Raw genomic sequence first — 26,372 nt, 5'->3', positions numbered from 1 at the left:
AAGCTGAGATTCTTTAAAGTAACCCTAGTACTCCAACAGTGTCATTACTAGTGTAGGACATCATGGGAATACTTAGAAAAAGCAATTTAAAAAAATTAGGTTTGATCAGATATCCATCCACATCTCTTAAACACATTTTGTTGCTTTCCTTTTCTCAAACTTGGTCTTCAGATGTCCGTAAAAGGAAAATGACCTGAAGACAGATGAAAAATAAATTAAAGGAAGGAGTGGCTTTGAAAAGTGGGAGAAAAATAGGAGGGGTTTTTGGTTTTGTTTTTGCACTTGGGATTGAATCCAGGGGTGCTCTACCACTGAAAGATATCCCCAGCCCTTTTATTTTTTATTTTGAGACAGAGTCTCTCTCATTAAAATGCTGAGGCTTGGCCTTAAACTTCTGATCCTCCTGCCTTAGCCTTTTCAGTAGCAGGGATTACAGGTCTTCACTACCACACCCAGTAGGATGTCTTTATAGTAAGAACAATTGCTGATACTCACTATGTGCCAAAAACTGGGCTAAGCACATTTTTTGTATTAGCTCATACAATCCCCACAATAAACATAAAGTAGATACAATAAATCCTATTCACAGATGATGAAATTGATGCTTAAGAAACTTATCCAAGTTCACAGTCAGTAAGTGGTCTGTCCCAATAGTTTTTGCTTCTAGTTACTAGACCAGACTGCATCTCATATGAACCACCTTCTTCTTACAGATATAACTTTCCCTGATCTTCTTAAACTATTTGTTGGAGGTCAGCCACAGGACATGATGGCATAAAGCCATCAATGTGTTCAAACTGGCCCTGGGGAACTGTCTGCTGCTAAGAGGTCAATCTGTCCTTGACTTACAAAACACTATTGTATCATTTCTTCATGCCATGTGTACTGGGTTTGCAAGAAGTTAAACATTTATATTCAGAAGAATGAATAAAAGAGAAAAATGGAAGGTGCCAACTCTGTTGACATAAAATATATTTACAACCAAATGCTTCAGAGCAAGAATAGCAGCAACTGCAAGGTACATTTTGAAGGTGAGGCAAAAACCATATCACCCCCACGTCATAAAACTCTATAAAGGCCAGATTCAAAAATTAAGGCTTCAAATCAAAGTCTCTGATAAAACTACAGGACTCCAGAGTTCTCAAAGAGCCACGGAGAAATGACCACTCTCTGCTCAATGTCAGGGTACTGTTGGGTCGTGAAATTTTATGATACAAGGTGGAATAGATGACAAAAATAAAGCAATCAAAACTTGGAAAATATAAGAGTTCTTGTTCAATTCTTCAAGCATGAAGTTGTCTTCAAAACCAAAGAAAATTTACTGTAAGACACCTCAAAATGAAATACAGTCAAGTGAGGAAGGTGGTATGAGCTGAACTGCTTCCTCCTAAAAGAGATATGGTGAAGTCCTAACTAACAGCACCACAGATGGGACCTTATGTGGCTACAAGATTACTGTCGATGTAATTTGTTGAGATGAGGTCTTTTTGCAGTAGGGTGGGCCCCTATTCCAATATGACTGATGACCTTATAAGAAGACAGCCCTGTGCAGACCAATACGCAGGGAGAATGTGATAAGACAATGAAGGTAGAGGCTAGCCTTCTGCAGCTCCAAGGAGCCCAAAGTTTGCCCATGTGGAAGACCAGAATATGCTTCCCTAAAACATGAAGGGTTATGAGCTGAGGACAATTCAGAAGAAAAGAGCACAGGACAGCCTTCTGCCCTCCCTCTGTTGCCTAAACCAGGACATGGATTGACACAGACAAAAGCTCTCACCAAAGAGAACAAAAGTTAAAGAACAGCTTGAGACCCTGGTCAGCCTGGAACCTGGAGGTACCAGAGGATTTATATTAGCAAGTTTTCCGAACTATTACCAGCCAGTTATTTGCCTTCTCCTCAAATTGCTGCTTATAGAAACTCACAGTCCTTCCTTTTCCTTCATCTTATCACTTCTCTAAAAATTTACTCTTTGTAAATGCTACATATGCTTTGAAGATGCTATAGAAGCTGAAAATCAAAGGCACGTCTTTGGGAACTATTCACTCTCCAGGAGTCTCTCATGTATAGACAAAACATGCATGTTAATAAGCTCATTTGCTTTTCTCTTATTAATCTGGGTTTTGGAACAGGGGTCAGTTCCAGCTATGAATATATGGAGGTTATTTTTACTCCCCTGCACCAGCAAACCATTGGAAGCTAGGAAGAGGTGAGAAGGCCCTTCCTGCAAGATTTGGAAGGAAGATGGCCCTGCTGACACCTTGATTTTGGACTTCCAGCTTCCAGAAGTATGAGACAATATTTTTCTATTGTTTGAAGCCACCAGTCTGTGGTACTTCATCACAGAAACCCTAGAAAGCTAATAGAGCAGGTGAAATACCAGAGAAAAGGACTGGTAAGGATTCTGTTCCACCAGGGGCATTTCCTTCTCCCACATACCAGCACCACTCACTGGTCCAAGGGAGTGTGAGGGGCAAACTGCTCCTACCACCCCTGCCACCCAGAGGGCAGTAAAGAGCAGCAGCAGGTGCCCAATGTGCTTCTGTCAGCAGGAGGGAGGGGCAGCCATCAGAGAGGCCTGATAGAAGTGAGGCTGACCTCATGGCTTGTTTGCCCTGTGACTAGAGGTCTGAAGGAGATGTTTGCAATCAGTTCTGTGCTCACTCAAGCAAGAAATATTCATACACTCCAGCTTTTCTTTTACAAATATAGTGATTTCATCAGGAGTGTCTCTGGAGCAAGAGCATTGGAATGTGATAACAGAGGAGGGTGTGGGCTGGAGCGGAATGTGGCTCAGAAAGCAGAAGACAGGGACAGACAAGCAGTTTGGGATGCATTTCCCATGAAGCATGGATTATGAGAGGAAGAAGTTGTGACCCCTCAGAAGCCTGGGTCCCTCCATTCAGCTGCCTGGCCCCTGCCTTCTTTAGGCTCCTGGGTCTCACCTCCTGTGTTTCTTCCTACCACGCCAGTGTGCATTGTCAAGCAGGCTTTTCTAAAGTACAAAGTCCCTTTTAAATTCTGCTGGTGGTTATTTCTTCCACTCTCTTCTATGTATGCTGACAACTCCATTTGTAATAGCTCCAGCCCAGACTTCAAATCTGGGCTCTGGTTTTACATATTCACTGTCAGCTCCATGTGTCAGTTTTGAATCTTACTTATCATTACTTCCTCCCAACCTCCTTCTTCCCACAGGGGACACTGACAGTACTCACTGTACTTTGCATATACCTGTTCATTTAATCCTCAAAGTCACTTTGTGAGGTAGGTACCATTGATTTCCCTATTTTGCCAGGGAGGACACAGAGACACAGAGGGGTGAAGAAACTTGCCCAAAGTCACACAACTAGTTTGTGGCACAGCAGGATTTGAATCCAGGCAATCTGACTCCAGTCTCATTGCTCATTTGCAATTTGCTCTGCTTCCTCAACCATCCTCATTCCTGTAAACGGTACCATCAGAGACTTGGCTTCTCCTTCGTTTCCTTCATCTCCCTTTCCCCCCAAGTCCAGCCCATCAGCAAGTCCTGTAGAGACAATCTCAAAAGGTAATCTCGCCTGCACTCCTCCCCTGCCTCTTTGTCCCTGGTGTCTCTGTACTCCTGGCCATCCGCAGTAGTCTCCCTCTCAATTCTCTCTATTGCTCACCTCCAACTGTCCCCACACAGCAGCTGAAGATCTGTTAAAGACAGAGTTCAGATTAGTCATTCCCTTACTTAACAACCTTCTCTGGGCCTGAATCAAGTCCAAACTCCTTGCTCCTGTCCATACAGCCATGAGCGGTTGGTCCAAACTCTTTAGTTGCCCTCATCTGGAGCCTCTCTCTCCTTCATCCTTCACACTTGAGTTCTCTGAAACTTCATCAGGTACACAGTGAGCTCTTTCCTACCTCAGGGCCTTTGTTCATGCCTCCCACTCTACATGGAAGGTCTTTCTCCCCCATTCCTCTCTGTAAGGGTCATCCTCTCTGACACACCTTCCTGGGCACTTGATCCAAATGGTCCTCTCCTTTCTTCTTCATCTTGGCAGCCATTTCCCCTTTAAGGCACACAGCATTCAGTCATTTCTCTGTGTTCATTTCTGTCTCTACCTCCTCTAAAACAAAGTTCCAGAGGGCACAGATATTTGGTTTCACTCACCACCACATAAAACAGATTCTAGTCCAGTCCTTAGCCTCCAGATAGAGGCTTAAACACAACTGTTGAGAGAATAGATTCAAGATAATGACATCCCTAAGTGTGGAATTTCTCCAAGGTCTACACTAGATAATTGGCTGCCTGATGAAGTGGTTTCTTTCAATAACATCAATGATACAGAAATCAAACTAAGTCCTGGGAGACTTAGGAGATGTTCTAGAAGCTGGTGGTGCCTAGTGTACCAAGGCGTTCAGTGATTCTACTTCATTCCCCTCCCTGTCTCTCCAAGCACTCAGGGTGGTGTGGCAAATGCAGCAGTCCCAACTTTCTGGATCGAGCTTAAAACATCAGGTGCCCCAGAAGGACTTCATCAATATAAAAATCTTTCTCAGAATAATTTTCATTATTTGTTTGAAGCAGCTTATGTTTTATAGTTATCTTCTTTTGAGTCATCCAGCACCAGCATCTAAGGATTAAACTTTTGTTTCAAAATTAAAATTTCATATCTAACTTTAACTAAGAATTCTTGACCAAATTCTCCTTGTAGCCAAAGGCCATAGAGAGTTGAGACTAATGTGGCTATTCTGGTCATATCCTCAGCTCTGTATAGATCTAACTTCATCTTCTGGAGAAGACGCCTCTGTCCAGGAGACCTACAACCTAACTGTGGAAGACACAGGGATTTTGGCTCACAGAAGCGGCAACCTGGCATCATCCATATCCTAAATGGTCCTTGGCTGGAGGACAGAGGCTGGCTGTCTTAATCCAGGCTGCTAAAATAAAATACCATAGACGGAATGGCTTGTAAACAACAGATATGTATTCCTCATAGTTCTAGAGGCTAGAAAATTCAAAAATCAAGGCACCAGCAGATTTGGTGTCTGGTCAGGACCCAGTTTCTAATTCATGGATGGTGCCTGCTTGCTGTGTCCTCACATGGCAGAAGGAACTAACCAGCTTTTCTGGGTGTCCTTTATAATCCCATTCACGAGGGCTCTGCTCTTGAAAAGCCAGCCTCTACCTCAGAGCAAAGCCTGTCCAAGGAAGGGGGCTGACCTTTGTCCTTCGAAAGACCTACAGAGCACTCCTAGGCCCATACCCACCCTGCTGAGTTGTTTATCTACAAATAACAGGAGAGATCTGCTGCGCCAGGTGTTTCTAACTCAGTCAGGCTAGGTATGGACTCATAGCAACCCCCTAGCAGCCACCAATCAGCATGAGACAGGGAAATACCTGGGATGCCAGATGACCCTCCCAGGAGTTTATGGTGGTTGATAACATGTTGGGAAACCCTGTAGTTCAGCACGTACTCCCCTCATGGCTTAAACCAATCAGTTCAAATAAATACCCCTTTTGTACTGACCAATCACCCTTACCCAACTTGTTTCCGCCAGTGAATGTGCTAATCAAGTTTTAGAGTTGTTTTATGATTTCCCCACAGTGTGTGATGATTTGCTAAGAGATGCTATGATGTATGTGAAGTCCCTGCCTTCCCCAAAGAGTGTATAAAACTGCTACAAACCCTGGGCTTGGGGCCTCTCGGTCACCGTGCTGTGTGGTCACCATGCTGTGTGTGCGCATGTGCGCAGGCACAGAGGACCGAGCTAGCTCGCAATAAACACCTCTTTGCTGCTTACATGGATCTTGGTCTCTGGTGGTATTTTGGGGGTCTCGAATTCGAGCATAACACCCTCATGACCTACTTACCTCCCATATCCCAATACCATCACCCTGGAAGTCAGGATTTCAACATTCAGACCATAGCATTGCATTACAGGATTTGGGGACTGCAGTGATAAAATCCTCTCTCTACCCACCTCACTCCTACAGGGAAAGGAGTCTCCCCCAGGGGACAAGATCAGGGACAGCTACTGTTTGTAATGTTCTGGAAAGAAATACTTTTTTTGCATAAACAGCTAGAGTCACTGCTGTTTACACAGCATGATGGCAAAAAAAATGCATTATTTTATGGGTTATTTATAAATTTGTTTTGGAAATGAGCATCCTAACATATTGCCCCAGATTTAAAAGTTCTTCCTAATATAAAGTAAATCCAGACAAGGAAACTCCTTGAACAGTTCACAAGAAGACTACTGGAGTTCTTTCTGGCCCCTGGAGGATCCTAAAGCATCATAAAAGAGAATGGTGACATCTCCCCAAATCTCACGCTAATCTTGCCCCCTTCTCTCACTTCTTGAGGATTTTCTGGCAACTCTCAAATATACCTCACCAGTCTGCCTCAGAGGTTGACACCTGCTGTTTACACCAGCACCTGCAGGGGTGCTCTTCCTAAGCTCACTCCTTCGCCCCTGCTCATCTACCTGAGCTCAGAATAACACGACCGTCATTCTCGGTTCCCATCTTTGTTTTCCCCCAAAACACTTAAAACTGATTTGCTATATCATACATTTCTTTGGTTATGTCTGCTTTCGATAATAAACTGTAAGTTCCATGGTTTTTAAATTTCTTTCTCCACTGTATCACCAGAGCCTAGTCTAGCACATAGGAGTTGTTTAGTAAAAATCGGTTGAATGAATAAGTGAATAAAACATATTTTCTTGTCTAGATCTTGCTTCTTTTGACAATTCTCAAATGACACTGTTATACTCGAATTCGGGACCCCCAAAAGACCACCAGAGACCAAGATCGATGTAAACAGCAAAGAGGTGTTTATTGCGAGCTTGGTCCTCCGCGCGCACACACAGCAACAGGTGACGCTAAGAGCTCAGGGTTTGCAGCAGTTTTATACATTCTTTGGAGAAGGCAGGGACCCCCACATACATCATAGCATCTCTTAGCAAATCATCACATACCGCGGAAAAATCAAATAACAACTCTAAAACATGATTAGTGTATCAAGTGGCGGGAAAGAATCTGGAAAGAATTATTGGTTAGTTCAAGGGGTTGACACATTTAAAATTGATTGGTTTAAATCGTGAGGATGTCGCAAGGGGGGTACGTGCCAAACTGCAGGGCTTCTAGTTTAGATACTGGTCACCACACCTAGGTGGGGGCCATCTGGAATTTCAGATATGTGGTTATCTTGGCCTATATTAGGTGATCACCATCTGCTTCTGAGAACTGTTTCCACAGAGCTTTTCTGTAGTATTTTCCTGACTTTAGGACTACAGTAGGTCAGAGGTTAAGTTTCAGAGCAAAATGAGGTCTCAAGCAGAATGAGATTACTTAGGTCTTTCAACACAACCAGATTTTTCAGAGCTTCATGTCACATGTCAAAATCTTACAATTGCATTTTTATTTATTTATTTTTATACATACCAGGGATTTAACCCAAAGGAGTTTTACCACTGACTATAACTATATATATTTAGTCCTTTTTAAAAAAAAAAATTAAGTTTTTGAGTCAAGGTCTCAGCTGCTTAAGGTTTTACTGAGTTCTTGACACTGGCCTTGAACTTGTGATCCTCCTGCCTCAGCCTCTGGAGTTTCTGCGATTACAGATATGTGCCACTGTGCCTGGTTTCACCTTTTCTAATCCCTGTTCACATGGAGCTGTCACTACTCCTATTTAAACATGCCTCTAGAACCTGTGCGATAAATTTAATCAAACACAGAGTAGAAACAAAAGGAGCCAAGATCTGATAAGGGAGGACCAGACAGACTTGAGAATTTTCTGCCCTTTTGACTTCTTCTCTTTCAACTCATGTGAGGCCTGTGTATGATGCAGTACTCTAAAATACTAACAGCTTTGTATCCACCAAACAATATACTTTCAAGAGAATCAAATCATGCCTTCTCCTTTTCACATTCCTTCCTCTCCAATGTAAAACTTTCTCTTTTCCTCTTAGCCTCTGATTTACCAGATTTATTCCTGGATACTCATTAGATTCAGAATTTATACTTTCATCATGATTAAATATGGAAGAGGGACCCTCCCTCCTTCATAGCAGGACTCAGATCAGGGAGTGGCAAAGGACAGCTCCTTCCTGTTCATTCCATTCATTCCTAGGGAGCCTCACTCTCCTCCCTCAGATTTTAGAGTATTTCTTTCCAGGCTTTATCCTGAAACAAAGCTTTACTGTTTTGATGTGGAACCCAGGTCTAACCTGTTTTTCATTGACTTCCTCCAGAGGGCCATCAGTCACTGTGCCAATATTTACCTAAAGAAGCCTCAGGGAATGTGGTTTAAAACGGAAAGAGGAAATTGCAATCATGTTGAAAAGTACCTAACCTGGAACAAGACCTGTTCTGCCCGGGATAAGAAAAGTCTATTTTGAAGAAAATAGCATCAAAGCCAGCTCTTCCAGGTGGTAGATGGGAGCTGGGCCAGAGGAGGAATCCAGCTGGCTCCACGTGGGCACACAAGTGTTCTCCTCACATTTGTTTTAAATCTGCATGGTCATGAAGAGCAAGCCCACCAGGAAAGAAAGGTGTAGTGAGAGGTCCAGAAATATGCAATTGATCAGGGCTCTCAAAACTCCTTGAACCCAGGAGCAATAGCATGCAAATGTCCAAAGCTGGTGGCATCCATGGGACAGAATTTGAAAGGCATTACCTTCCCAAATTCTTTCATCTTAGTACACCACACCCTTCCTGAGAGCCCCACCACTGAGTTAACCCTGGAAGTGAGACCATTGTGTCCTCATGTGTTCAACCACATCAATGTTCTTCCCAGAAAAGAAAGGAAGGGTCAGGTGGGGAGGGAGGCTGGACTCTCACCATGAACACATCCTCCTGGGCTCGCTTTTCCTGTTTGCAACTTTCTACTGTCCATCGGCCTTCCTCAACTTTTATACCATGAAGATCCTTTTTTGTTTTGTCTACATGAATGCCATGTTTTTGAGTGATTCTGTCTTTATTTATTATAAAACCTAAGTTCACTTCCCATTTTTTCTCATCATTACAGATATAACTAACAAATAAAGCTTCTGATCAGTATTAAGATAACCAGTGTCTTTAGTCTTGATATAATTTTAATAAAAAAATAAAGAAATATGATATTTTGGAAACTCTGTGCTTTAATGTGAGTCATATATGTATAGTAGAATAAGAAGTATTATGTTAATAGTAATTAATAAAATAGAATACTTAAAGCTAATTATGATAATTTATAATACATAATGATATATAACAATCAATAATAATTAACTTATATAATATTATATTTGCCTGGTTTGTGGCAAAGAGGTTCAAAAATCCTTGTAATTTTCTAGTAATGTGAGTGATTTTTTTTTTTTTATGCTACTGAGGTGACACCCATCAGGCCCTTAGATAGACCCAGGATGAGAGCTGGTCACCTGAAAGACCAAACATGTGATTATAGGGTTGGAGTTTGGGATCAGACCAACCTTGGAGAAGAAAGGAGGGCTGAGCTCGGTAAAGTGATAAATAGTTCAATCAAACATGCCTACATAGTGGAGCCCTGATGAAGATCCTGGACACTGAGGCCCAGGGGAGCTTCCTGACTGGTGAAAACGCTGTTGTGGGGGAAGGTGACGTGCCCCGACTTCACGGGGAAGAGCATGGAAGCTCTGTGGCCAGGATTGTTCCAGATCTTGCCCTGTGTGTATCCCTTATAAGAAATCTACAATCATGAGAACATGTTTTCAATGAGAACTCTGAGTCAGACTAGTGAGTTACGAATTTCAGGGGATCATGGAAACACCCAAATTTATGGCTAGCCAATCAGTCAGAAGTTTGGGTGTTACCCAAGGTGTGATTGACATCTAAAGTGAGAGCAACCTCATGGAGGACAGAGCTCCTAAACCTAAGGAATCAGATGCTAACTTCAGGAAGTAATAGAACTGGACTGGAAACAGAGCACTGTATGTCTTTAAAGACACATATGTTAAAGATACCATAAAATACTAAAAATAGAAGTAGTTAGAAAGAATCTATTTGAGAACAAGCCAACTCTTTCAGAGAACCATTCCAATGAGGAAGAAATGATATTAATTTGAAATAAAATCAAATTGGAAAATAGATAGAGGCTTTTTTATTAAGACAGTTTAGAGAATTATTAAGTAAATAATAAATAATAATTATTATTAATTAGCAGAGAATATGATTTTAGAATAAAATTGATATATTAAAATGATAATGAAAACAACTAAAATTTGTTGAATGTCTACTCCATTGCAGGCACTGTTAATGTATTTTATAGGAAATGGTTTAATGCTTATAAGCACTGGATGATGTAGGCACGACTATTATGCCCATTTATAGATGAGAAAACTGAGGCAAAAGACTAGATCATTTGCTTTTTAATCAAGTATGGCTCTGTGAAAGATAAAATTGAGATTGTGGGGAGCTATCTTTATTTTGCTCCCACTAGAGCCTATTGCGCTAGGTACTTGCTGCTTTAATTGTTTATCTATGCTTTGGATGAACTTCAAGACAAAGTTCATCAGCACTGTATTTATGTAAAATTATATTTTTATCCCTTGGTTCCAGAGTAGCTCTATGTTCCCTTTCCTCCTTTTGTAAACTGGAGTTTAGAACAGGCAAAAAAGATGTATAACAAGTTAGAATGTTAATAACAATTCATGTTGTTGACATTGATTATGGGTTCATCTGGAAACATTCTAATAGCATATAAAAATTCTAAATTGAGAGTTTAAACAAAATAGAAATTATATTTTAAAAAGCAAGTTAGGAATTGACCAACGAGGAAAGAGCTCAAAGAAAGCATTATAGGGAGCACGCATAGGAAAAAAAATATTGCTTTTGTATCTTAATAAAAAGTCTTGTCCTGAGATATTCTAATTTGTGAGCTTTCTGAGTGCTTGCTAGGGACCTAATGACAAAGAACCCTGAGTTCAAGGAGTAGAGACCAATGAAATATCAGACCCTTTCATCAAGGGTGAAGGAGTAGAACACATGATCGAACAGAGATATTTAAAACTTCAAAACAAAGGAAATACTGATGTAACAGAGATTGTGTATGTAAAACAATGGTAGCATTACAATACTCCTAGATCCGCTGAAATCAACTGAGCCTGGACAAACTTGGACATAAATTCTTTGAATAACAAAGTGCTTAAGTTGTCTTTCAGGAAAAGCCTGCAGAATCCACTTAAGGAGGGTTTGGAACTGACTTTTCAAGGATGGACATGCGCAGAAGAAGCCAGCTCCTCCAGTCAGTGACCTTTTGATGTCACAAGCCTAAAATCTCCTGCACAGAACATAGTTCCCCCAGGAAAAGAAACACCAGATCTACGAAGAGGCACGAGGACTGTCTATGTGTGTGTGAATGATCCTTACAACCCCCCTTTCTCGCCACCCAATCAACAAGCAGCTTCTCCCCTCTTCTTCCTGTAAACTCCCCCACTCTGCAGCAGATTTGAACCCCTGTTTAACTCCTGACCTCCTTGCCAGTTGACTGCAACATAAACTTTTTTTGTTTTGCAAAATCCTGAGCCATAGCAGTGACTTCTGTGTGCATCAGGCAGCTAGCCCTTGCTCCAGAACAGAACTTTGTGATAAGAGTAGTTACAGTTGTAAATCTGAATTTACCATTTTCAAGTGCGTAGTTGAACAGTGATCAGAATATTTGCACTGTTTTCAAGAGATTACAAAAATGTTTTTATCTTGCAGAACTGAAACTCTATACAGACTAAAACACAATTCCCCCTTTTCCTCTTTACCCCTGGCAACCATCATCCTGCTTTCTGATTCTAAGAATTTGTGTACTTTAGATATCTTGTATAAATGGAATCGCACAATATTTGTCTTTTTATTACTGGTTTATTTCACTTAACATATTGTGCTTGAGGCTCATCCATCTTACCATATGATAAGATTTCCTTCCTTACGAAGGTTGCATGATACTCCATTCTGTGTTCATAGCACTATTCATCTGTCAATTGACATTGGCTATGGTGAAGCACTGTAATGAGCATGGTATACAAATATCTCAAGACTCTGCTCTCATTCTTTTGGATATATACCCAGAAGTGGGATTGTTCAATTATATTTGAACAATTTTATATTTAATTTTTTGAGGAGTTTCCATGTTGTTTTCCAGAGTAGTTGGGTTCTTAATCTCTGTTCTCTGAGATCTCACTCAAATATTAATTCTTTAATTTGGAAAAAGAAGAAAAGTAAAAAAAAGAGACAGTATAAATCCCTCTTGCTAAGGCCTCTTTCTTCACTTCCCTCTTGTCTCCACATAGCTTCCCCTTACTGGCCTGCTCTCTGCTTGAAACCAAATGCTCCCATTTCCTAATGCAACCAGACTCCCAACCCCTATGGTAATCACAACAATGTCCCTCTCTTAAAATATACACACAGGAATCATTGGACATGGTGAATGGGTTCAGTCACATGACAAAAGGGACTTTGCAGATGGAATTAAGGTTCCATATCTTTAAATAGGGAGATTATCCTGGATTATCTGCACCCTTAAAAGCAGATGCAACCTCAAAAGCAGAGAACTGTCTTGAGCTGAAGGAAGAAGAGGAAGACAGGAAAGATGCCCCAGAAAATAAAGCCAAAGAGGTTCCAGGTGCCAGAAGGACTCAATGTACCAAAGCTGGTGCTGAGCTACAGAGGCCAAATGCAAAGAGTCTCTAGGAGCTACAGGCAGACCCTGCTGGGGTCAGCAGTGATCTTAGCAGAGACCTACAACTGTAAGGAACCAAACTCTGCAAGATCTTAAGTGAGCTGAGAGGAGGATTCTTCTTGAAATCTCCAGAGTGGAATGCAGCCTTGCCAGTGTCTTGATTTTAGTGCCATGAGACCCATTTCAAGCTTTTAACATATAAAACTATGAGATATTGCTTTAAACTGCTAAATTTGTGGTAACTTGTTATGGCCGCAACAGGAAACTAATACATTCATACTCACCTGAGGCTCTCCCAGCCCTTCAAAGGTGTCAGCTGGAGAGACTGACCAACCAATTCTGTGTCTACTAACTAATGCACAAGGGCTAGCATTTTGGAGAGATGCTTTATTTTCATCTGATTCTGCTAGCAGTCAATAAAAACAGCAGATATCAGATCTGGAAAGAGGCAGGATTAGCTTCCTGTTCAGTGGTATGAGAATAATGTGGGGCCAAGTGAAGCCTTGCATCAGCACATCCTCCTCTCCATGCCAGGCTAAGGGCTGGTCATAGCTTTCATGCTTTACTTTAAACTTCTTCCACCCCTTACTGATAAAATATATGTTCATAGTTTAAAGAAACAAATTGAAGAGTACAGAAGGTGACACTAGGAAAACCAAAATCATCCTTGCTCAAACTCCCACATTTCTAGAAAGTGTTCATGTAATAGTCTACATCTAGATCTTTTTCCTTTCTTTCAAACAGAATTGCTCTATACACACCATTCTGTAATTTGATTTATTTTTCATTAAAATATTCTTTTCCAATTTTGTAAAATAATACACATAGAACTGACTCCCTTTTCCTCCTTTTTAATGATCATATATATAAAAGGCTATAAGCTATACCTTACAATTTACTAATTTATACAAACAAATGGCCATTTATGCCAATTTTTTTTATTAGCTACACATGACATTACAATGATCTTGGCAATTCATACATTTGAATCATTGGGGTATAATTTCTCATTTTTCTGATTGTACAGATTGCAGAATCACACTGGTCATAGAGTCACCTATATACATACAGCAATCATAATGTCTGTTCTATTCTGCTGCCCTTCCTATCCCCACTACTCCTCCCCTCCCCTCCCATCATTTCTCTCTATCCAATCTAATGTGATTGGATTTATGCCAATTTTTAAAAATTTTTTTTAGTTGTAGTTGGACACAATACCTTTATTCCATTCATTTATTTTTATGTGGTGCTGAAGATTGAACCCAGGGCACTGCATGTGCTAGGCGAGGGTTCTACCACTGAGCCACAACTCCAGTCCCTGAATATTTTCACTAATACAAGTGAATGTCTTCAGGCTCATACATTTTTCAAGCATATGTAAGTTTATCCATATGATACGTCCCAGAATGTATTACTTTCTTCAGAAGTGTATCTGTAACTCAGAAGTGGAATTACTGAGTTAAAGAACATGTGCATTTAGGGACCCAGGTTGTGGCTCAGAGTTAGAGTAATTGCTTAGTCCTCTTGAGGCACTGGGTTCAAGCCCTGGTACCACATAAAAATAAAAACAAATAAAGATATTGTATCCATCTACAACTAAAAAAAAAAAAAAACTTAAAAAAAGAACAAGTGCATTTAAACATGGATAGCTATTGATTGACAAAATACCACCTAAACCTGTACCAAATTCATTCTCCCCTGAGCAGAGTGTGAGAAAATCTGTCTTGCCTGCATTCTATAATATAGGTTGTACTGGCTTTTTTTTTCACCCTTACTAATTCCTTAAATAGAAAACGTTTTCTCCTTATGTTATCTACATTTCTTTGTCGGTGAAGTGCAACATCTTTTAATGTGTTTGTTGGATATTTATAATACTTTCCATTTCCTAGTTATGTCCCTTAGAAATTTTTCCATCAAGTTCATTTTTTAAATTGATTTATTCAAGTTACTTGTGTGTCAAAGATATAAGTCTTATGTTTGATATGCTGAAAATATATTTTCCCTGTAGGCTGTGTTCTGACTCTACTAACAATGTTGTTTGCTGTCACCATTATAAATTTATACATAAATAGATCAATATTTTTCTTTTAGGCTTTTAGTTCAGGGTCATGGTTGTAAATGCCTTCCCCACTCCAAGATTATTTTTTAAATCTACCCATATTTTATTTTCTTCATTTATATATTTTATTCATCTGATATTTATTTTACTATAAAAAGGGAGAAGGAATACAGACTTACTTTATCACCAAACAGAAGTTTTGCTAACTTCATTTAATGAAAAAGCCATATTTTTCTCACTGACATGAATAAAAGTAACATTAAATAAATGTATATAATAAATATATGTAGTAAATTTATTCTGTTTTTTACCTCTCTGCTTTGGTGTCATCACAAATTATTTTAACCATGTAACTTTATAAAATATTATAATATTTTAGTTTTAGATATCCTTTAGCTTTTTTGCCTTGTTTTTTTTTTTCCAGGTGGAATTTTTATCAATTTTCAAAAATTTTTCTCAATATTTTGACTTCATGTATTTTGATTTCACTTGGATAAGTTACTGTGTTGTGAAGGCTTGAGTTTTACTTACCCAGATAGATGCCATGGTATCTCTCCTTTTCCTTGAGTTGAGATCACACTAATCTATTAAAAGAAAAAGATCACCAAATTGTATAAATCTGTGATTCAGAATGCAACTATCTCAGTCCAACTCTTAATCTTTAATCTAGAAAACAGAAGTCAATATTCAAAGAAAAAGCCTTCTCAGGAAGAGGATGTGTCTCTGACTGAGGAATCCCATTTGCTAAACAAATAATTACTGGACACCTTCCATATCCGAGGCACTGTGCTAGATCTTTGAAGACTCTACAAAGGAGAAAGAAATCTCCACACTTGAGAGGTTCCTAGAAAGCCTGTTTTTTACTTATTTAAATTCTAGTAGCTGGGTGTGAGCTGGGTGTATGGAATGCACCTGCAGTCCCAACTACTCTGGAGACTGAGGCAGAAGAAAGGCTTGGACCCAGGTGCTTGAGTCCAACGTGCATAACCCAGCAAATCCCTTCTCAAAGAAATCAACTAGAACTATGTCTACTGCTCTCTTTTAACCAGGACAGACTGCCATCACAGGGAAGAAAAAGAAAAGAAAAAAAGGAGGGAGGAAAAAAGAAAACACAGGAAACTGCTCTTCCCCTCTAAACCAACACAAATTCCAGATGGCTTCAGTTAGCTTCCTTGTGCTTCATTATGGAACCTCATGCATCCTTTGCAAGGCTCCAAGCCTAATGCCTGTTATAAACAGACACATCTGCTCTTTAAGGAGACCAGGCCAGTCCCTGGTACGTGCAGAGGTGAAAGGGGCAGTTCTTTCATTGGGAACCAGAGCACACTTTCTATAAGTAGACTTTATTCATTGGCAAGTGTCCAGGATTGATTTAGAAACACAAGTTGCTCCCGCCCATCCTGGGAAGAAAATAATCTAAAAATTCAACTATAGCCCCAGAGCAAAGTTCAACAGGAAATCACAACAATATTTAGGCCTGGGTTTCTCAGGCTCTCAGTAGCCTAGCAGTTGGGGCTCTAGTTAGAGTGTCTAACCCACATTTCTCCCTGTGTAGTATATAATGGATACAAGATGCTATTAGTTGTAGTTTTAATACAATTTCTTTGAGCCTCAGTTTCCTCATCTGTAAGTAGAGGAGAGGGCTATTGCTAGCTTTGAATGAGATGATATGTATGATAATGTTGAATGGGGTCTTGTGTTCTCACTATGTGGCAGGTCATGCAAAAAGTACTATGAGGTCAATTCCACAAGGCTGGGGATGTCTGTTCATTAAAGCATAGTAGGCTCTGAAAAAATATTTACTGAATTAATGAATGACTTAATACAAGCCTCATAACAATGTAGTGCATTAGATATCAGTAATAACACCTTCATTTTGTATGTGAAGAAGCAGGAGGCACAGAGAGTTATGAAAGTGTTCCACAGTCACAGCTTGTGAGTAGACTCTAGTAACTGGAAAGAGACTCAAAGGTATGAACTTGATGACCCACTTCTTGACTTACTAAGGTGCCTGACCGTACCTGGCTAAAACTGACACTCAGTATTTGTTGATCTAGTGTAATGTGTAAATAATTAAGAAGTATTACTGATCTATCATTTACTTTTTAAGAAGAATTACTCCACTGTGGAGGCCAAATGACCTAAGCAATAGAATTTTAAAACATGTCCTTCCTGAAGAGCATTACAGTGGTTACATAATTTCCTTTTACTTCTTCCTGGATCCTTATTTCTAAATAGATTTCTCCATACAACCAAACAACTCTGAAAATAAGGATTTGGTTTTCTTTACAGTTTAAATTCTCTTTTCTGACTGAAGATTCTGCCTTCGTGAAACCAGTGGCAATATCTTCACGGAATAACGTTTTCATTAGTTACATTTAAGATGTCAATGAAAAAAGTAGTAACTGAGTTCTTTCAAAGGGCGAAACCTGTTATCTGTGTTGAACATAAATCCTTGGAAAGAAGTTAGCCTGATCTGTGTGACTTCTTATCAGCAGCCAGAGGGGCCTCCAGCTCCCCAGAACTCGCAGCCCCAGTGGAAACTACAATTTCCTATATTTGGTCATCTGCAATCAAGTGCCCACATGCCAAAGGGAATGATTCATGTTTAATGAATCAGGATTCTGTTGCAATCAAAGAAAACGGTGAGTCTTTTCAGGAGAAAGCAAACTTCTCCAACTTCCAACGCCCAATGTCCTAATCGACCTCTCCCACTTCAGAAAATAAAATTAAGTAAAATAAAATAAATTGCCTACGTGAAGAGAAGAACATGCTCACAGGATGGGTGGGTTCCTCTGAGTCAGCCCACCTGGACACTGAGGACCACGATAACTCCCAGCTTTTTTTTTTTTTTTTCTGGTTCCCAGGACCTTCAGGAACCGAGAGGCAGAGACGTCTAACTGGATCCCCTTGCGCTGCTAGATGCGATGAAAAGTGAATTTTCCAGGGGACCAAGACAGCTAGGTGTCAGCTGGAGCCCTGCCAGGACCCTAGCTGGGTGATCCTCCCGGGGAATCACACTTTTGTTCCCAGGGACTTCAGTTTCCTCGATTCTGAAATGCAGGAAATGAGCTTTGTGTCGACTAAGGCCCCTCCAGGCCCGCGCCAGTGAGGGGGTGGGTACCCCGCGCCCACGCCAGCACAGCGCTGCCCCTCACCGACCGCGCTCGCGGGGGTTAGTGGGTCAGGCGCATCTACCGCCCCAAGTGGCGAGAGAGGGTTGGCAGGAGAGGCTCGCGGCTTAACTTACCCCAAAAGTGCAGCAGAAGGAGACGCCAGTGCCCGCAGATCCTCGCCCGCGAAGGTGTGCGCCCGGCGCGCTGGTGCTCCGTGCGCTCCCGGCAGCGACCGCACCCCTTTCTCCGGCCACTCCTCCGCCTGTGGACTCCACCTGATAGCGGCCCCAGGCCCGGGAAAAGGAAGCCGCACCCCTCTGCCGCTGGGGCTTCCGCGTTGCACACAGAGTTCCAGCCCTTGGCCCAACCGGGTCTCTAAGCTTTCCTACTGGCCTCTCCCACCATTCTCATGTGGAAACCCATTTCCCCGGTTTTGTACATTAGGGTCTTCAAGTTTATTGCAGTGCTTATTTTGATCTAGGCACTGTGGATTCAGAGATTGGACAGTCCCCTAATCTCCTGATAAAAGGTGACAGATATCTAACAGCGACAACAGTAGCATGTGTCTAGTATTTACATGGTGTCAGGCACTATTGTCAATGCTTTACACCTGAATTGATTTAAATCTGTATTACAGCAACTCCATAAAATAGATACTACTATTATTCTCTTTATGAGGAAATCATGACACAGAGATTACCGTAAATTAAGCAAAATCGAGCAGAAAGTAAATGGCAGAGTCAAATTTTTAAATTAATTCTTAGTGATGCATTATAGTTATACATGATAGTGAGATTCATTGTGACATATTTGTACATGCCTATAAAAATTTGGTCAATTTCATTTCCCAGAACTTCCCTTTTCTGTCCTCTTCTCTACGGCTCTGTACTCTACTGATCTCTCTTCTAATTTCATTAGATCCATTCCACAAATATACCTTTTCCCTTTTTTTCTTTCTAGTTTCCACATATGAGGAAAAAACATATGACCGTGGACTTTCTGAGTCTGGTTTATTGCTCTCAACAATAAACAAAATTGTTCTCAACAATAAACAAAATGTTCCTCAGTTCCACCAATTTTTTTCTGCAAATGATATAATTTTGTTCTTTATAACTGAACAAAACTACATTGTACATGTATGTCACATTCTCTTTATCTGTTCATCTGTTGATGGACACCTAGGCTGGTTTATAATTTGGTTATTACAAATTGTTCTGTTATAAACATGAGTATGCATGTATTGCTATATAATTCTTTTGAATAAATATCCAGGAATGGTATAGCTGGGTTCCATGGTGGTTCCATTCCTAGTCTTTAGAGAAAACTCCATATTGATCTTCATAGTGATTGTACTACTTTACAATCTCACCCACAGTGTGAAAGTATTCCTTTTCTACCACATCCTCACCAGCACTTACTATTATTTGTATTTTTTTTTTTATACCAAGGACTGAACCAGTGGCACTTAACCACTGAGCATTATCTCCAGCAACACCCTCCTCCCCTTTTTTAATTGAGACAGGATCTGGCTAAGTTGCTAAGGCTGGTTTTGAACTTGCAATCCTCCTGCCTCACAACTTCTAATCTGTTATTATTTATATTTCTGATGGTTGCTATTCTAACTGGAATGAGATGAAATCTCAATGTAGTTTTTATTTGCATTTCCCTAATGGCTAAAGATCTTGAACATTTTTCATATATTTGTATTTCTTCATTTGAGAAGCATCTGTTAAGTTCATTTACCCATTTATTAGTTGGATTATTATTATTATTTTTTTTTTTTGGTGTTAAGTTTGTTGGGTTCTTTGTATATTCTGGACGTAAATCCTCTGTTTAGATTGTCTCCCATTCTGTAAGTTCTCTCTTCCCATTTTTAATTGTTTCCTTTGCTGTGCAGAAGCTTTTTTAATTTGACACCATCAGTTTACTAATTCTTGGTATTATTTCCTGAGTTTCAGGAGTCCTATTGAGAAAAATCATTGTGCAATGATTTATGTGATGAATTACATTGAACCATCCTTGCATCCCTGGAGTGAAACCAACTTGATCATGATGTACAATCTCCTTAGTGTGTTGTTGAATGCAATTAGCAAATATTTTATGGATTTTTGCATCTATGTTCATCAAGGATATTAATCTGTAGTTTTCTTTGCTTGATGTGTCATAATTAAGGTTGTACTGGCTTTAGAGCTAGATTTTTGAACCCAGATATTTTAGTAGTCCTTCTGATAAACTTATTCACTCTCTGATATGAGACTTAGAAACAAAGGCTTGGGGAGATAATATGATGAATGGCATTTAAGGTATTTGGAACAACAAAACGAATCAAGGAGGAAAAAAATCAAAGTCCTATTTGTATCGAGGGAATTGTGAGCAGTTGTATGTTGAAGAATAGAGTAAAAAATAATAAAAATTACTATTTATTGGGTAGCAGGCATTAAAGTGTTTGATTACACTGTCTTTTTTTCTTTTTAATCTTCAAGGAAATTCTAAGAGCTGTTGGTTTATTAGCATTTGTAGAAAAGGAAACACAGCTTAGAAAAGTCAATGATTTACCCAGGGACCATGTAAGTGAAAAATATTATAGCTGGGATTGGTCAGCTTTGGACTCTGAAGTTACTGAAGTTACTCCGCCTCCAGGCAGAGCTAAATCAAGAATGATATGTTTCCTGTATTTGGGAACAATTTAGCAGCTAAATGGAAATTATTGAAAGTTTTTGAGAGAGTCAGGTATGAAATACACCTTTTAAAAAGAGAATTCTGGGTCAAATGGTGGTTCCATTCCCAGTTTTCCAAGGAATCTCCATACTGCTTTCCAAATTTGCTGCACCAATTTGCAGTCCCACCAGCAATGTATGAGTGTACCTTTTTCCACGCATCCTCACCAGCACTTGTTGTTGTTTGACTTCATAATGGCTGTCATTCTTACTGGAGTGAGATGGTATCTTAGAATAGTTTTAATTTGCATTTCTCTGTTTGCTAGAGATGGTGAGCATTTTTTCATATATTTGTTGATTGATTGTATATCCTCTTCTGAGAAGTGTCTGTTCAGGTCCTTGGCCCATTTGTTGATTGGGTTATTTTTTTGTTGTTGTTGTTTAACTTTTTGAGTTCTTTGTATACTCTAGAGATTTGAGTTCATACACAATGGAATATTACTCAGCACTGAAAAATAACAAGATCATGGCATTTGCAGGGAAATGGATGGCATTAGAGCAGATTATGCTAAGTGAAGTTAGCCAATCCCTAAAAAACAGAGGCCGAATATCTTCTCTGATATAAGGGGGGTGACTCAAAATGGGATAGGGAGGAAGAGCATGAGAAGAAGATTACCACTAAATAGGGAAGAGAGGTGGGAGGGAAAGGGAGGGAGAAGGGGAATTGCACGGAAGAAGGAAGGAGACCCTCATCGTTATACAGATTACATGTATGATGATGTGAGGGGGGAAAAAAAGAAGTGTGTCACATTAGATTGGGTAGAGAGAAGTGATGGGAGGGCTAGGGAGGGGAAGAGGGGATAGAAAGGGTAGCAGAATAAAGTAGACACTAGTATTGCTATATGTATATGTGACTGCATGACCAATGTGATTCTGCAACCTGTACACTCAGAATAATGAGAAATTATACCACATTTATTCAAATGTATGATATGTCAAGATTATTGTACTGTCATGTGTAACTAATTAAAACAAATAAAAAAATAATAAAAAATAAAAGATAATTCTACAAGTTTTATTTAAAAAAAAGAATCCAAAGAGGGAAAATTAAAATCCCACTGGGAGATTGTAGAAAGCCGTTGGAAGCTGTAAAAATGAGAAATAATTGGAAATGGCATTCCTGAGTACCAAAGCTGGTCAGGAGAGAATGCATGCGCTTTTCCTTCTTCGAAGGTGGAAGAAATTCTAGGATTTGTTTAATTTAAGCTAAATTACAGAATGACAACTAAGAGGAATGGGATGACAAAATTGGTCTAGAAAAACAATTTACAAAGTTCCCACGGTCAATGGTTGAAAACATTGGTATTAAAATTTTTAAGTTGTAAAACATTTTAAAGATACAATGAGAATATATAATATTATAATAATATAGATTACCTATATACCAATGATCTAGTTATATTTAATCTTAAAAATTATGCTGTATTTAATTGGAATATTTCTCAAGATGTTTTTAAGACATAAAGATATAATTTATCTTCCTTGGGTATCCTTTTTCTGTTCCATTTCTCCTCTCTCTCCAGACATAGCCCAACAATAAACTCAGTGTTATTATTATTATTACATATGATATTATATAGTTTAAAACTACTGGTGTAGCCATAAATATTATGTAATACTGTTTAGCATGCTTTAAAACTTTTTAAATACATGGCATTGTGATGTATATTCTGCTACTTACTCTTTCTGCCCAACTCTAGCTATTGTAGGAGCTACTGTCATTCATTAATTTTAACTGCTCTATGTATTCCATTTTATGGCCATATCACAGTTTACTTATCCTTCTTCTGCTGATATATACTACATAGTTCAGTATTTTGCTACTATTAATAATGCTGCAGTGAACATTATTGTACATATCTTCCTGTTTGCAAATGTGTGAGTTGCTGGCTTAACCATTTGATATAAAATAGAAAAGGAAATAAAATGAACACTGAATGCTTGGAATAAGAAATGATTTGTTAATACCAGGAGGTAGGAATAGACTTGACAATTATTTTACTCTCTTACAACTTGTTTTACTTTTGGCACAGGGGCTTAAAACAAATCATTTATTCTGTCAGATAGGTAGGATGACAGGGTGGCTATTCTCTGTGTGTTCATTCTGGGGCCCAGGTACCCAGCAGCTACCTGGAGGAAGGTCTTCTCCTGGTGATGTCAGAGGACAAGAGGGCACTCACAACTGCACAGCACTTTTTAAGCCCTGGCTTGCATTCTGGCTGTGAACATTTTGTTGACAAAAGAAGGCAACATGTCGGGGCTGGGGATGTGGCTCAAGCGGTAGTGTGCTCGCCTGGCATGCATGGGGCCAGGGTTCGATCCTCAGCACCACATACAAACAAAGATGTTGTGTCCACTGAAAACTAAAGAATAAATTAAAAATTTTTTTAAAAAAAGAAGGCAACATGTCAAAAGAGGCCAAAGTCAAAGGATGGAGAAGTACACTTTGCTCTGTGGAGTGAGGGAGCAGAGAAATCTTTTGAGCAATAATTATTCTATCTCAGCAGCACCCAAGGAGTGGGCATTAGCAACATGGCTAAACTTTGTCAAATATAAGAACAACAACTAGGGAAGCCCCTTTATCCAATGTTTAGGCCTAGGGAAGATAGCAATATGTAAGCTCTCAAGATCTCAGGAGACTATTGAGCATGAAAAAAAGAGCTTTCTAGCTCTTATCAACCAAAAAGCCATGAGATATTATTTTAGTGTTTAGAACTATAATTCATAATATTAACTAATATTTTAAAAGCATCTACTGAATGCCAGGCACTATTCTAAATGCTTTGCATACATCATCTTTAATTCTCACTACAATCAGTTGAGGTAGGTCCTACTATGTATTATTTTTAAGATGAGTAAGCTGCAGAATATGATTCTGACCCAAGGCCACATAGCCGGTAAGTTGGGTGGTTGAGATTTGTCCACCTAAATAACAAGATAAATTCTCCAAATAATAATGTTCATTATATGAGAATAGAAGAGTATTGCAATGGGAATATATATATATATATATATATATATATATATATACATATGAAATATATATATACATATGAAATATATATATGAAATATATACATATGAAATATATATATATGAAATATATATGAATATATATATATATATATATATATATATATATATATATATATATGAAATGATGAGAATATTTAAGGCAGCTAAGGCAAGGGGAAGTTTCTAAAGGCAAACATTAAAAAGATTATGCAAAATATATTGAAACAATAATCCTTAATCACAGGATTAATAACAAGCGTGGTGCCAGGCTGAGGCTGATCACACTGTGGCTGGACATGTATCCATGCAGATTTTTTTATAAGGTTGTGATAGTCTTTATTTAAGTTCTTGCAGATTTTTTGGTGATAGTTACTATCAGTCAGTCATGGGTGAGAACACTGCCTATAGCTTTTTGTATTTTTGTTGTTATTATAGTTAGAGTTGACATGAGTGATTCCAATTTTAGTCAGATAACTTTCACAGTTTCAAATACAGGCAGCCAGGTTCCAAAGCTTACCTTAATCACTAGAATGAAGTACCAATAAATCTTTACATATTGCCAAGGGGATGACCAGAGGATCCCCCTTGAGGATGAAGGAGAGGAGAAAGCACTAGCCAGTAATGTAGGTGAAACCATTTTCTTTTGAGTTCAAAAGTGTTAAGAGTTATAGTCCCATTCTCTAGCAAGAGGTACTAGTCATTACCCCTGTCAGCTCAATTGACAGGAAATAAATATAGGCTAAGTGGAATCATGCATTAAGTTGGTCTGTTCCATTTATGAAAATACAATTATTCAACAAAAGATTCTCATCTGCAACCTTCAAGTTTATGCGCAGCAGCAGGAGAAAGGGCAGGTGATTTGGGTTTTCTGGATTCTGCCCTTCAGATCTCTGTGTGATATTATGATAGCACATGTGTGGGCAGAATAATGGCATCCAAAGCTGTCCAAAATGATCCCTGGAGCCTGTGAATATGTGTGACCTTTCCAGGGAGAATCATGGAATTAAGGTTGCTATTGGAATTAAGGTTGCTAATCGGCCTACATTAACATCATGAGTTCATCCTGGATTATCCAGATAGGCCCAATGTAATTACAAGAGTCTTTAAATGGGGAAGAAGGAGACAGAAAAGTGAGAATCATAGAAATGGAAAGGTGTGAAAGAATCAACGGGTCATGACTAGCTTTGAAGATGGAAGTTGGAGAGGGACCCAAGAAAGGCAAATGGCACTTAGAAATTAGAGAAGGAAAAGAAGTGGATTCTCTTCTAGAACCTCTAGAAGAACACAAGTCTGATGACACCTTGATTCTAGCCCTGTAAGGCCTATTTCCGACCTCTGCCTTCAAAACTATAAGATAATAATATTCATTCTAAGTCTGAGTTTGTAGAAATTTGTTACAACAGCAATACAAAATGAATAGCAACACTTCTGCACATAGCCTATACTAGGTATTGTTTTCTGCTTCCCTCAAAGCTGTTCAGTTAGAGCATCCCACAAGAACAAAACATTAAGCGAACAAATATTGTTATGATTTGGACCTAGAATGCTCCCCAAAGCTCATGTATTGAAAGCATGGTCCCCAATACAGCCGATAACAACCACCACCAAAAATCCTGAAAAAGGGCAGAGGACAAAAACATCTACAGAGGAGCAATGGTAAGAATTACACCTGGCTTCTCCTCAAAATCCATGCAAGCAAGAAGAGAGTAAAATGAAATGAAATGTTGAGAGAAAAACCCAATCTCAGACACTCAGGAGGTTGTGACAGGAGGATCACAGATTCAAAGCCAGCCTCAGCAATGGCGAGGCCCTAAGCAACTCAGTGAGACCCTGTCTCTAAATAAAATATAAAATAGGGCTCGGGATGTGGCTTAGTGGTCGAGTGCCCCTGAGTTCAATCCCCAGTAACTGCCCCCCCGCAGAAAGACAGATAATCCCAGCAATCTAGAATTCTGTATACCACAAACACAGCCTTCAGAAACAAAGGATAAATATTTTATCAGACAAATAAAAAACAGGGAGCTTGTTGCAAGTAGACCTGCCTTGTAAGAAATACTAAAAAGAAAAATTTCAGAAAGAATGAAAATGACAAAGATCAGAAGCTCCAGTCTCTAAGCATAAAAGGAGGAACAAGTGAAGGCAAAATAATTAAAAACTTTCATTTTTCTTATTCTTGATTGATCTAACAGATACCAGTTTAAAATAACAACAGAACAATGCATTCTAGTACATATATGCTTGTGTATAAGTGAAATGAATGACAGCAATCCTGCAAACAACTAGAGGAAAGACTTCATAGTTTTTTTTTTTTGTTACTTTAAGTACATTAAAAAGTTAATAAAGAACTCTATAAGCAACTCCATACCCATAAATTTGCCAATCTAGATGAAGTAGACTAATCCTTGAGAGAAACAATGTGACATATGTCACATGAGAGGAAACAGGACAATCTGAATAGGCCGTTACTTATTAAGGAAATTGAATTAATAATTAACAACCTTCCTAAAACAGGAAGCACCAGGCAACGATGGGTTTATTGGGCAATTCTACTGAACATTATGAAATGATTTATGTCAGTTCTCTACATTCTCTTTCATAAGACAGAAGCAGAGGGAATACTTTCTAATTCATTCCAGGAGGCTAGTGTTACCCTCATATCCAAACCAGAGATTATAAGAAAAGAAAATTACAGAGCTCTATCTTTCATGAACATAGATGCAAAAATCCTCAACAAAGTATTTGCTAATCAAATACAATGATGTATAAAAAGAATTATACCCAACAAACAAGTAGAGTGTATCCTAGGTA

At 39.1% G+C, this 26,372-nt stretch overlaps 1 protein-coding gene across 2 annotated transcripts in view; it reads right to left on the bottom strand.

Annotated features, from left to right (window-relative positions):
- Anxa3 (annexin A3) overlaps positions 1-18,088 on the bottom strand; it is a 56,597-nt gene extending 38,509 nt beyond the window's left edge. Inside the window, exons 1-2 of one of the 2 annotated variants that reach the window (XM_027939843.3) lie at positions 17,967-18,088; positions 15,248-15,300 (exon numbers count right to left, since the gene is read on the bottom strand). In XM_027939843.3, coding sequence (XP_027795644.1) covers positions 15,248-15,262 — 15 coding nt within the window. In that variant the 5' untranslated portion in view covers positions 15,263-15,300; positions 17,967-18,088. Of the gene's footprint in view, positions 1-15,247; positions 15,301-17,472; positions 17,724-17,966 lie in introns of those variants that run through there. The other variant, XM_027939844.3, reaches the window with a different exon arrangement.
- Positions 18,089-26,372: the final 8,284 nt, after the last annotated feature.

This window comes from Marmota flaviventris, chromosome 7, assembly GCF_047511675.1.
Source record: "Marmota flaviventris isolate mMarFla1 chromosome 7, mMarFla1.hap1, whole genome shotgun sequence".
NCBI lineage: Eukaryota > Metazoa > Chordata > Mammalia > Rodentia > Sciuridae > Marmota > Marmota flaviventris.
This window is presented reverse-complemented; position numbering and strand designations above follow the sequence as displayed.